Source organism: Eulemur rufifrons, chromosome 9, assembly GCF_041146395.1.
Source record: "Eulemur rufifrons isolate Redbay chromosome 9, OSU_ERuf_1, whole genome shotgun sequence".
NCBI classification, from domain to species: domain Eukaryota; kingdom Metazoa; phylum Chordata; class Mammalia; order Primates; family Lemuridae; genus Eulemur; species Eulemur rufifrons.
Window position 1 is genome coordinate 39188973 of NC_090991.1, and position 13369 is coordinate 39202341.

At 39.1% G+C, this 13369-nt stretch overlaps 1 protein-coding gene across 50 annotated transcripts in view; it reads right to left on the reverse strand.

The window, feature by feature from the left end:
* Positions 1 to 13369, reverse strand: part of BRCA1 (BRCA1 DNA repair associated) — a 55839-nt gene that overhangs the window by 13500 nt on the left and 28970 nt on the right. For 18 of the 50 annotated variants that reach the window (XM_069482641.1, XM_069482628.1, XM_069482638.1 and 15 more), the window contains 4 exons: positions 10352 to 10523; positions 5630 to 5756; positions 3452 to 3642; positions 252 to 550 (listed from right to left, as the gene is read on the reverse strand). In XM_069482641.1, coding sequence (XP_069338742.1) covers positions 252 to 550; positions 3452 to 3642; positions 5630 to 5756; positions 10352 to 10523 — 789 coding nt within the window. The remainder of the gene's footprint in view (positions 1 to 251; positions 551 to 3451; positions 3643 to 5629; positions 5757 to 10351; positions 10524 to 13369) is intronic. The other 32 variants (XM_069482602.1, XM_069482640.1, XM_069482627.1 and 29 more) reach the window with 3 other exon arrangements.

The following is a 13369-nucleotide window of genomic DNA, read 5'->3' on the forward strand; positions in this document are numbered from 1 at the left end:
TATACCCCAAAGTGTAACTTTTCTGCTAATATTTACTAATTATTTTCTCAAGTAAACATATAGAAAATAATCCATATTATAGCTTTCTCCAGATCTAAATTTTCACTAATTACTAATAGAAATTAAATTATATAGGATTATAGTTGTTTCCTGGATTTCTTCCTATAGGTTATTCGTTGCTAGTACCTATATAAAACTGCAGTTTGTTATTAAGTTGCAGTCATTAGGGAGATACATATGGAAACACTCACAGATTCTTTTGGGGTCAAGCCTGATACCACCATGGATATTCTTTTGTTGACCCTTCCTGTTGAAGATGTCAATTCTGGCTTCTTCCTGCTCATACTTTCTTCCCTCACGGTCTCAGTATTATGAGTAGCAGCTGGACTCATGTCAGAATCTGCAACTTGAAATTGGGGTAATTTCAATGCAGAAGTTGAAGCTGGCATGCTGCAAATATGAGCCGAGTCTGGGGCTTTGTCTTCTGAAGGATCAGATTCAGGGTCTTCAGAGAAGAGGCAGACTCCGGATTCCAGGCAAGGGCTTCCCTCTGAAAGGATTGGGAGAGTAGTTTATTCTCATGACACTGAATCTTGAATTACAATGTTCCAGTCTTTGCTACGAATTAAAAAGACCTTCTGTGAAATGGGATGTAAAAAATAAATAAATAAATAAAAATAAAAAATAAAAAGACCAATGAATTTAGGTTAAGAGAAAAATGAGTATGCTAATACACTGTTGGTGGAAGTGCAAAGTGGTTTAATTTTTCTAAAAAAAAAAAATTTTTTAAAGGGTATTGTAGGCCGGGCACAGTGGCTCACGCCTGTAATCCTAGCACTCTGGGAGGCCGAGGTGGGCGGACTGTTTGAGCTCAGGAGTTTGAGACCAGCCTGAGCAAAAGCGAGACTCCGTCTCTACTAAAAATAGAAAGAAATTATATGGACAGCTAAAAATATGTATAGAAAAATTAGCCGGGCATGGTGGCGCATGCCTGTAGTCCCAGCTACTTGGGAGGCTGAGGCAGGAGGATTGCTTAAGCCCAGGAGTTTGAGGTTGCTGTAAGCTAGGCTGACGCCATGGCACTCTAGCCCGGGCAACAGAGACTCTGTCTCAAAAAAAAATAAATAAATAAAGGGTATTACATAGCAAAAGCCTTAACATGTGTCAGTCAAAAATGCTAGGTTTTTAAAAACATTTTTATGTTTTTAAAGATGGGGTCTTTGTCACCCAGGTTGGAGAGCAGTGGCACGATTACAGCTCACTGTAATGTCAAACTCCTGGTCTCACGCGATCCTCTTGCCTCAGCCTCCCGAGTAGCTGGGACAAAGGCACGCACTATCATGACTGGCTAATTTTTAAGTTTTTTTATAGAGACAAGGTCTCACTATGTTGCCCAGGCTGGTCTCAAACTCCTGGGCTCCAGTGATCCTCTTGCTTAGTTTAGTCATAGGGATGTTTCCTGCAACACTGTTTATATAATAATAGTATAATTTTACAAACAACCTAGATGTTCAAAAATAGATTAAATAATGATACATCTAGTCCAATGGAGTACTCTTCATTCATTACAGTTTGAATATAAACAATGATACACAATAAAATGGAAAAATGTTTCTATTAGATAGCTAACAAATATTATTTATCATGACTATATTTTAAACATAAAAGTTTAAGTAAAATGACTAAAGAGACACAGCAATGTTTTATTGTTAACTTATAGGAATACAGGTAATTTTACTTTATTTTTTATTTTTAATTTTTATAGAGATGTGGTCTCATTATGTTGCCCAGGCTGGAGTGCAGTGGCTATTCATAGGTGCAATCATAGCACACTATGGCTTAAAACTCCTGGGCTCAAGCAATCTTGCCACCTTAGCCTCTGGAATAGCTAGGACTATAGGTGTGCACCACTGGGCCTGGCAACATAGGTAGTTTTAAATATTCCTCTTCTTTATTTCCTGTATTGTCCAATTTCTGGACAATGAACACATAGTACTTTTGTAAGGAAGGAAAGAAAGATTGAAAAATACTCTACTTCTGTTTCTTTCTTTTTTTTTTTTTTTTTTTTGAGACAGAGTGTCGCTTTGTTGCCCTGGCTAGAGTGAATGCCGTGGCATCAGCCTAGCTCACAGCAACCTCAAACTCCTGGGCTTAAGCAATCCTACTGCCTCAGCCTCCCGAGTAGCTGGGACTACAGGCATGTGCCACCATGCCCGGCTAATTTTTTCTATATATATTTTAGTTGGCCAGATAATTTCTTTCTATTTTTTTAGTAGAGATGGGGTCTCGCTCTTGCTCAGGCTGGTCTCGAACTCCTGACCTCGAGTGATCCACCCGCCTCGGCCTCCCAGAGTGCTAGGATTATAGGCGTGAGCCACCGCGCCCGGCCTTACTTCTGTTTCTTCATCCATGATGACATCATTACCTTTTTCACTTAATAAACCAACAGATATCATTGCCAAATTAAAAATAGCAGAGACATCATCCCCAAATCATTTCAGAAAATGTCATGCTCTCAGGAATTATGTGTAGCTAAGCAGAATGTATGAGATTTCTAAGATGACCCTAATGAACATGGCCAAATACCACATTTGATGCCAAATAGTGCCTTTTATGATAATGTGTTTTTGAGGATTGATTAAAAACTTTCTTTACAGATTTAAACTTTGATTTCTAAGTCATAAAACATACCATTCATTAAAAGTAATTTATAAGGCATAAAAAAAATAGTCATTATATTAATTAATTAATAAAAGAAGAGCTTACTTCAGGATTTGACTCATTTTTCAATAAAGGACAGGCCTAAAACTTCATTCTGTGGCCTTAGGACTCCTGCCTAACAGTTGAATTAAAATATTTAGAGCACATCAAGACTCTCACATCCTCAAAATCATTAGTTAAACCATTTATTAAAATATTGATTGATGGCCGGGCGCGGTGGCTCACGCCTGTAATCCTAGCACTCTGGGAGGCCGAGGTGGGCGGATCGTTTGAGCTCAGGAGTTCGAGACCAGCCTGAGCAAGAGCGAGACCCCATCTCTACTAAAAATAGAAAGAAATTATATGGACAGCTAAAAATATATATAGAAAAAATTAGCCGGGCATGGTGGTGCATGCCTGTAGTCCCAACTACTCGGGAGGCTGAGACAGGAGGATCCCTTGAGCTCAGGAGTTTGAGGTTGCTGTGAGCTAGGCTGACGCCACGGCACTCACTCTAGCCTGGGCAACAGAGTGAGACTCTGTCTCAAAAAAAAAAAAAAAAAAAAAATATTGATTGATTGACTAACAACTCCAGTAATTTTCAAGTACACTTGGATTAACACGAGTTATTTTTCTAAAATGGGCATCCATGATAGATTAGTACACTTAAAGTTGATTAACCAGAATATCTTTATGTAGGATTCAGAGCAAAAAAGAAGTGTTTTTTCTATTAGAGCAGATGAAATATTACCTAGATCTTGCCTTGGCAAAGAAGACTGCTCCATTAAATCATGTGGCTCAGACTTTTCCAGTTGTTGCTCCTCCACATCAATAACCTTAACGAGTTCCTCCTGAGACAGGCAGTTTCCATTCTGAAGACTGCCAGAGTGGCTGTGCATGTACCACCTATTATCCGAGGACTGGAGCTTAGAAAGGGAAGACCTAGAAAGATGGATGAAAGGAGAAAACCATCACCACCAATTGTGAAAGGACTAATCATGCTTCCCAGACAGCCAAAGCATAAGTGAAAGAGCTCACTCTCAGAGAGATCAGGAATGACTAGCAAAACAGAGCCCATGTGACAGCCCAGAAGTCTGGATTCATGCTGCCTGCCAATATATTAGGGCTGACATGTAACATCTCCCCCCACTTAGGGGTTGATCTGAGGCAGTATATCTCCTAGCTGTTTAAAAGCATGTCAGCAAATTTTACCAAATTATCCACTGCCACTCACTCAAAATTCTATACTATTCCACTCAAGTCCAAATGGATGTGTTAGAATCAGATCTCTTATGAAGACAGAAAGTTGATTGATGTTGACATCTCTACACTCATTCTTTCTACTCAATTTTGGCAGAATTTATAGAATCAACCTTACTCCCTGCCTTTTCAATGTCCAAAGTCATTCTAAAAACAAAAGCCCACTATAAAATATTGTTAGAAAAGTATATGCACCAACTAATTAGTCCCTCTACTCTTTCAGGTGTTTAGTACTTTGCAAAGTAAGATACTTATCAATAGATTTAAAGGAATTAAAATCAATAGATTTTAAGAGATTAATTAATTTGAATAATTATTGGGTGCTTACTATGAGTCAGGCACTAAAGCATGACCTGAATTGCTGCTCTCAAGTAATCTAGTAGAGGGAGGAAGTCCAATCAATGTGTAGGTTCTAGGCCGGGAGCGGTGGCTCACGCCTGTAATCCTAGCACTCTGGGAGGCCGAGGCGGGCGGATCGTTTGAGTTCAGGAGTTCAAGACCAGCCTGAGCAAGAGCGAGACCCCGTCTCTACTAAAAATAGAAAGAAATTATATGGACAGCTAAAAATATATATAGAAAAATTAGCTGGGCATGGTGATGCAGGCCTGTAGTCCCAGCTACTTGGGAGGCTGAGGCAGAAGGATTGCTTGAGCCCAGGAATTTGAGGTTGCTGTGAGCTAGGCTGACGCCACGGCACTCTAGCCTGGGCAACAAAGGGAGACTCTGTCTCAAAAAAAAAAAAAAAAAAAAAAAAAAAAAATGTGTAGGTTCTATTATATGATAGAAATCTCTATTAGGTATCTATGGAGGGAAAAGGAGCAGGAATATTTAGTCTGAATATTAAATGGACAGTTAGCTCACTGGTTAAAGAATGCCAGGGAGGTCATTACCTCTAAACATGGCTTTAGTGCCTATGGAAGCCAGATGTTTTCATTCTCTGTCATAGCCACCATACACTAGTCTTAAAAATATATCCTCAGTCAAGTCCAAGGGGCTTGGAAAAGATGCTATGATTATATTACTGACAACCTGTCACCATTTCCAGAAAGATAAGTAAAAAATATACATGTGGCAAGGACTCAAGAAATGCGAATTCCTTTTCCTTCCTAGAGTGGGAAGATGTGAGACCCTAACGGCTCTGTGTCTCTCTTTCCTGAACTATCTATCAAATAGGAAGGAATAATAGTCTCAAACATGTCCTTTTATTTTCACAATCTTAATAGAAAAGATCAAAGGAGGAAGTAGGTATTTTTAAAAATATAAAGTGCTTTACAGTCTTATATCAATAGCTATTTAAATACACATCCCTAAAAGGTATTCTGAACATTTCCTAGGGTAAATAAACAGCTAAACTTTTTCTAGAAAAGGAAAAATTTCAATTAAGGCAAAGGCTGCCTTGGAGAAGTCTACCATCATCCTCCAGGCTTGTTCAGGTTTTAGTTCTATTATATTTTATTCTGACCTTCAGAAGGGACAGATCTGTCTAATTGCACATTTCGCATGTTATAGCTTATGCTGTAGGTCCAAAAAACCTATATACAATTAAACAATAGAAGTATCCTAGAGCAACGAGAGGTTATAAATGTTTGTGTACAAAAAACTTAAGAAAATACGGTGAAAAAAATTAACATAAGTAAGATGTTAGACACCACAACTTAACATTTCTTACCTTTCCGATCTTGGTTCTTTATTTTTACTAGTAGAACTATATGGAGACACTTGGAACTTGTCAGCAGAAAGGCTTTCTGGATTCTGGCTTACAGGATACTCACTACTTTTCTGTGGAGTTAATACTGCTTTACATGGAATGAGAAAAGAAAGAAATCTACTTTATTTCTTTGTCCGGATGGTGATAATTCAGGTGAGGATATCAATTTTTTCAAAAGTAGCAATTTGTGGGTGAAAAAAATTTTCACACTCACGCATTGCCTGGGCTAAAGTATAGTGGTGTCATCGTAATTCACTGCAACCTCAAACTCTTTTTTTTTTTTTTTTTTTTGAGACAGAGTCTCTCTCTATTGCCCAGGCTAGAGTGAGTGCCGTGGCGTCAGCCTAGCTCACAGCAACCTCAAACTCCTGAGCTCAAGGGATCCTCCTGTCTCAGCCTCCCGAGTAGCTGGGACTACAGGCATGCACCACCATGCCCAGCTAATTTTTTCTATATATATAGTTTTTAGCTGTCCATATAATTTCTCTCTATTTTTAGTAGAGATGGGGTCTCGCTCTTGCTCAGGCTGGTCACGAACTCCTGAGCTCAAACGATCCGCCCACCTCGGCCTCCCAGAGTGCTAGGATTACAGGCGTGAGCCACCGCGCCCGGCCATGCAACCTCAAACTCTTGGGTTGAAGTGATCCTCCTGCCTCAGCCTCCCAAGTAGCGGGGACTACAGGTTCACGTCACCATGCCTGGCTAATTTTTCTATTTTTCTGTAGAGACAGGTTCTCGATATGTTGCCCAGTATGGTCTTGAACTCCTGGCCTCAAGTGAGATCTTCCTATCTCAGCCCCCAAAGTGCTAGGATTATAGGCGTGAGCCACTGAGCCTGCCCAAATTGGTTTTTTTTTTTTTTTTTTTTTTTTTGAGACAGAGTCTCACTCTGTTGCCCAGGCTAGAGTGAGCGCCGTGGCATCAGCCTAGCTCACGGTAACCTCAAACTCATGGGCTCAAGTGATCCTCCTGCCTCAGCCTCCCGAGTAGCTGGGACTACAGGCATGCGCCACCATGCCCGGCTAATTTTTTCTACATATGTTTTTAGCTATCCATATAATTTCTTTCTATTTTTAGTAGAGATGAGGTCTCGCTCTTGCTCAGGCTGGTCTCGAACTCCTGAGCTCAAACAATCCTCCCACCTCGGCCTCCCAGAGTGCTAGGATTACAGGCATGAGCTACCGCGCCCGGCCCCAAATTGGTTTTTAAACAAGTATATCAGACTAAGTTTTATAAACATAAGTATTGAAACAGACAGATGCTAGTACCAAATGGAACTAAATAATTAAAAAATAATGATAATAAAACGAACATTTTAAGACTGGGTAAATAAAGACACCCAGCTGAGACAAGGTTGAAAACCACATACATTTATATTTTTTGGCCCTGAATAAGAAAACAAGAATACTATAATAAATTTTTCTCTCTGTAGCAAACTAAATTATGCACAAATCCCCTTAGATAATAAGTAAGGAAAAGTCTGGAAAGCACAAAGCATACTCGTTTTTCCATCCCCAGTGCCTCTATATCAAAGGCTATGAGATGGGGGTTTGAGCTTTTGCATATGTGGGGAAACAGGAGTGGGCGGTCAGATGAGAAAGAAAAAACAGGTGACATTTGTTTCATATTGTCAATTATTGAAAAAAGAAAAAAAGAAAGAAAGAAAAAGAAAAAAAACCCACAAAGAAATAAACTCAAAAACCAACACATCCACAAAAAACCCCTAAGATGCTGGTTGATAAGAACCTTGAAGTAAGATATGGAACTAATGATGAAATGGCACAAGAAGGGAAAAAACACAAAACAGATCCAAGACAAAGTTCTGGCATGTTAGTATATTCTTTTTATTAATTCCTCCCAATGTATTACTATCCCACTGTCTTCTAGGAAGTGGCTTAAAGGCACAAATATTTAAAAAGCAAAAACAGTTAAAAATCATAAATGTCTTCTACCCATTAAACAGTCACTGATGACTATAATTCATTTTGAGCTTTTATTAGAAAAGTTAAAATCCATAAATTGAGGCAGGAAATTTAAACAAAGGATTGTATTAATTAAACTATTTTTTAAGACACTAGGTAGCCTAGGGGGGAAATAATCATTGATTTCCTAAGTAATCTTCAAATGAATTATTTATCATTTCTTTTATGCTTGTCTTTTCTGGACCTGTGAGTTTCAAGGAACACAAGAACTCTGCCTAAAGCTCCCAGCTGCTAAGAGTAAACAGGGTTTAACCATGAATATAGGTATCAATCCCCTACCCCCCCAATACAGGATGATAATTGATAAAGGGTAATGTGCAGCTTCTAAGGAATCACACCAAACAGAATTAATCATTAAAAGGGAATTAAAAAAAAAAGTAAAAGGCAGGGGTAAGGCTCAGACATAAACATAGCTATTAAAAAATCATTCTATCACAAGAACATTTGGTATATAAATTCCTCTTTTCACTACAATGGGCCTCAAGCCATGAATAAACTAAGCTAACCTGAGTTAGGAGTCAGTAACTCAAAAGAACCTAAAAAACATAGAGCAAAACCTTTCTGCTCTTTATCCCCTTAATCCTTAATTCATTTTCTGACTAGTAAGCTCAACCTAGGCCTTGTGATGTGATGATCTACTTGTTGGCTGGTTTAGGAAAGTTTAAATGCAGGGATCCAGAGCCCAGGTTCCAGAACAATATCATAGCCCCCCCATAAATCATTCCTTTATCTGGTGTCTTGCCTCTTACGTTCTTCGTGGGTAGGAAATATGGGTAAGACAAAACATTTAATAAATTCACTGACTGCTTGCTGCATGCTAAGCATTATACAAGGTATTGGGAAGAATCAAGGAAGATACCGGGGAAGGAAGGAAAAAGATGTTCAGAAATGATCACCCATCCACCACAACTGATTCACTTCCATCGTAAACTTTCATCATCTTTAAGAATACTAGATCTTAAAAAATAAAAACTGGTGGAATCCAAATAAAGTCTAGAGTTTCACTTATTTGTAGCAGTATACTAAAGTTTGGTTTCTTAGTTTTGACAAAAGTGGTAATATGAGATAATGGTAATGTAAGATAACATTAGGGAGAAACCGAAACTGGGTGAAGGGCATACAGGAACTCTCTGTACTATCATTGCAACTTTTCCATAAAAGTAATTTTATTCCAAAATAAAAAGTTATTTAAAAAATATGTCATGAGTACAGCAGAAGGTAAACACTACTCTTTTCCCTGGGATTAAGAAGTTAACTTGAGTTTCAGTTAGACTCACAAAAACTAAAGGGGGAAAAAGGCTCAAAACTAGAGTTGGGGCTGGGTGCAGTGGTTCAAACCTGTAATCCTAGCACTCTGGGAGGCTGAAGCGGGAGGATCGCTTGAACTCAGGAGTTTGAGACCAGCCTGAGCAAGAGCGAGAACCAATTTTAAAAACGAGAAAACAAACAAACAAACAAACAAAAAAACTAGTGTTCAAAGTCAGACAATAATATTTGTATCTTTTGCATTAGAATTGAAAGTATGGTCTGTTTTTAGACTGAAGATAGTAAAAGCACCCCAAAGAAGAGAACTGTACTGGAGATGGCACTCTGAACTTCATTATCTGGGAGATGAACTAAATGAAGATACAGTTACAAAGAAAGCATTTAAGGAAATACATTTTGAAGCACTGCCATAGCAACAGAGTTCCCAGCTTCTCATGCACAAGTTACTGTTTCTCCCTGAACATAAAAATACTGCATGGCACACTTGGGGACTAAGGCCATTGTTCTGGATAATTAACAGACTTGAGTGCCTACAAAGACTCAAAGGAAGCCCTTAGGGCCCCCAGCAGGACTATGGAAAGGAGTGCTGGAGAAGGAACTTGAAGTTGGTCAGGTAGGGATCACGGAGGGAAGAGCACTTTGGGAGGGCTTGCCAACCTGGCTTGTTTCTAAGCAGCAAGCTCCTTGTGTGAACCCCATGCTGAGCCTCTCCTGTGTATGTATTTGCCCTTATTTAACAACCTGCTTGATGTGTTGTCTCTCCAATTAAAAACTCAAATTTTCATCTCACTTTCCTTCATTTATACCATGTTATTCCTCAGCTCAGCGCTCACTTCTCACAGAAAGTCAGCTCTGATTAACCCCACCTGCCTGGTTATGCCAATGGTAGCCTCTCAGAGGTCCATGTGGCCTTGCTAACAACTATCACTTTGTTATAAAGCACCTGACTCTGCTGCATAATTGGGCTTTCTGTGGATCAAAGCATAGTTCCTGAAGTACATGTCTCTTCCTATAATTGAGAAAGCATATTAAATAAGTCAATGTGATCTGACACCAGTGTTATAGGAATATGTCTGAGTGTTTTTTTTGTTTAATCTTTCTGAAATTAAAGGGTTACCTGTCACCCCCATTCCACTCAGCTTCCTAAGAGCAAGAACTATATTCTCTATCTCCTGTGAGCTCCCCACAACACCTCTTCATTGTAGGGGCTCAGTCAGACAATGACACGAATGACTGTCATGGGTCCCTCTGACTAGCAAATTAGTTGTGAGCAGGGATTACAACCAAGGCTCCCTAAGTACCCATGGAATGACTCAATAAATACATGCTGAGCAAAGATCATAAAATGTTGGAGCTAGGTCCTTACTTTCCAGGAGATAAAGGTTTAGGGAGGGAAAGAATTTTGCTTAAGATAACAGTGGCCAATACTACAAACCTTTTTCTGATGTGTTTTGTTCCAGACTTAGCAGGTCGTCAGGGGCACAAGAGCCAGCTATGAGGGAAGGGGAGCTGTTAGAAGGCTGGCTCCCACGCTGCTCTAACACAGCTTCCAGTTCGGCCATTTCTTGCTGGAGCTTTATCAGGTTATCTTGCATGGTATCTCTCTGCTACAAAAACAAGAAATAACACCACGAAAGTTACACACTTTGAGAAACTTTCCATACTCAAGTGAAAATATATCACCCCAATTAATTTTATCACAGAAATTGAAATCATCTAGTATGGAATTATGAGTTCTGGTTGAACATCTTTAATCCAACCACATTTGTACAATTAAAGTCCATGAAATTATTTCAGAATGATGTTAGTGGGGGAAAAAAAAATCCTCAAATTCTTCCAAATAGATTTGCTTTATTGTGATGTCCTTTTGAAATTGATTATTTTCTTTTAAAGCTAGGAAGTGAAAAAATAATTAAGGTACTTAAACACTATGGCTACTTAAAGTTAGTATTAATCTGTTAACATTTTATATACGCTATGTTTCAAAGATTTGGTATTGTGAGACTCATAAGACATTTAGGTTAGTCCATATAAAACTGTGATTTTTAAACTGATATATGTTGAAAAAGCCTCCTGCCTATAGCATTTTAGAAAAATACTATCAGTAATCCTACCTAGATTACTGGTTCATGAGGACTCTTCCTTTTCTGGAATTCTTTGAACCTTTAGTTTCTAACAGAAAAAGTGAAGAGCTAATTCATAAATTTACCTATTTGTTCAGTTCATTAGACAACTATTTACTACTCATTATGCACTAAGCATGTCCTACTGCTGGGGATGCAGCCCTCATAGTGCTGCCATTCTAAATAGGGATAGGATACTTAGAGATCATTAGAGAGAAGGATGTGCTAGAGGGAAGGATCCAACAGAAAGAGCCCAGAGAAAGCCCATAAAGGCCAGGTGCAGGGGCTCACGTCTGTAATCCTAGCACTCTGGGAAGCTGAGGCGGGAGGATTGCTTGAGTTCAGGAGTTTGAGACCAGCCTGAGCAAGAGTGAGACTCCGTCTCTACTAAAAATAGAAAAATTAGCTGGGTGTTCTGGTGCACGCCTATAGTCCCAGCTACTTGAGAGGCTGAAGCAGGAGGATCGCTTGAGCCCAGGAGTTTGAGGTTGCAGTGCGTTATGACGACGCCACTACACTCTACCCAGGGTGACAGAGCAAAACACTATCTCAAAAAAAAAAAAAAAAGCCTGTAAGGAGGACAGTTATTATTTTCAATTTAACATCAGTTCTTCTTGCTTATGGAGTTCCTGTTGTTTATTGTTCCATTTCATGAAGAAATTTAAATCTAAGGTATTTGATAAACAAAGAACTTTAGGTACAGAAGTTTTCCAAAATACACATTTCTTCATCGCTTTTGGAAGGAACATCAAGCCTGGGGGATGGGGAAACAAAGATTGTTTCATCCTGCTTCTAATCCTTTAAATTGACTTTGCCCTCTACCAAAAACAAGCCATTCTTTCTCCTGCTACACTGAGTTCATAGTTTTCAGGAGGTTTTTATGACCAGAAAATGTATTTCCAGGTTAACAAAGATTTCTACTGCTACCCTGAGACTGCTTTGCTGCCAATGTCCACAGCAAACGCCATTGCCACCACGTGGTACTCATGAGTAGTTACATCACTGACCAAACCCAAGGCCTTGCCTCAGTAAACCTGGAATAAAACCACGTAGATTATCTGACCAATGCTTCAGAAGCTATATTAGTCACTACTATCACAACCATCACATCCACCTCTAGGTGGTCATTAAATATTAACAAATATTAGTAGATCGGAAAATTAAAAAAAAAAGTAATGGGAGAATTAGAGTTAGATAACTTTACTTTGGGTTTTCCCAAAGGAATTACTTTGTAACTTAGTCAAATTCCCTGGCAGGAAAAGTGGCCAACTTTAGGAGAAAAAAACTAATAAGCTACCAAGACTTCTTGGTTCAAATTCTGAAGTATTCCTTTAATTAGCTCTCCTCTTCTATTCTGTTCCCACTATGCTACTTTGATCTCTACTTTTAATATAGCTACATTACTGCAGAAGTTCCCAAAAAGCTATGTTTATCATGTCTTTTTCTTTCATAAGGACCTTAGTGGTATACCAGTGTCCAGATAATAAAGTTAATACTTTCTGAACACTATATACTTGGTTAGCCATTATTGCCCTCAGGATAAAGTCCAAATTCCTAAGCATAGCATTCAAAATGCCCTTCACATCCTCATCTTATATCTTATCTCTCCCCAACATCTCCCGTATGTTCTGTTTTCCAGTGACAAAGGACAACTTTGTGTTTCCCAAGCATTCTGTGCTTCTGTGCCTTCACCTCAGTTGTTGCCTCCCCTCTTTTTCCACTTGGAAAAATTCTTCTCATCTTTCAAGGCATAGCTTGAATGTCTCCTTAGGAAGTCCCCATCAATAATCCATCTCCATCAGGAACAGATGATCCCTCAGTACTTGATTTATACTGCTAATGCATTAGTATACCCAAGTGGAACACATGAGATGGCAGGGATATTTCCTTAATCATTTTTGTCTCCCCAGTGCCCAGCAGACAGAAAGTGTTCAGTGAATGTTTAATGCAGAAATGAATTAATGAATATAGTTTATCAGTCTTCCATAAAAAAAAATATACTAATGATACCAGGTTAGAAATTCCCTATCTCCTATATACTTCTCCTCAGTATTGTTCTTTTTTTTGAGACAGATTCTTACTTTGTCACCCTGGGTAGAGTGCAGTGGCGCCTTCATAGCTCACTGTAACCTCAAACTCCTTGGCTATAGTGATCCTCATGCCTCAGCCTCCGGAGTAGCGGGGACTACAGATGTGTGCTACCTCGTCCAGCTAATTTTTCCTATTTTTAGTAGAGATGGGGTTTCGCTCTTGCTCAGGCTGGTCTTGAACTCCTGACCTCAAGTGGTTCTCCCACCTCAGCGTCCTAGAGTGTGAGGATTATAGGCATG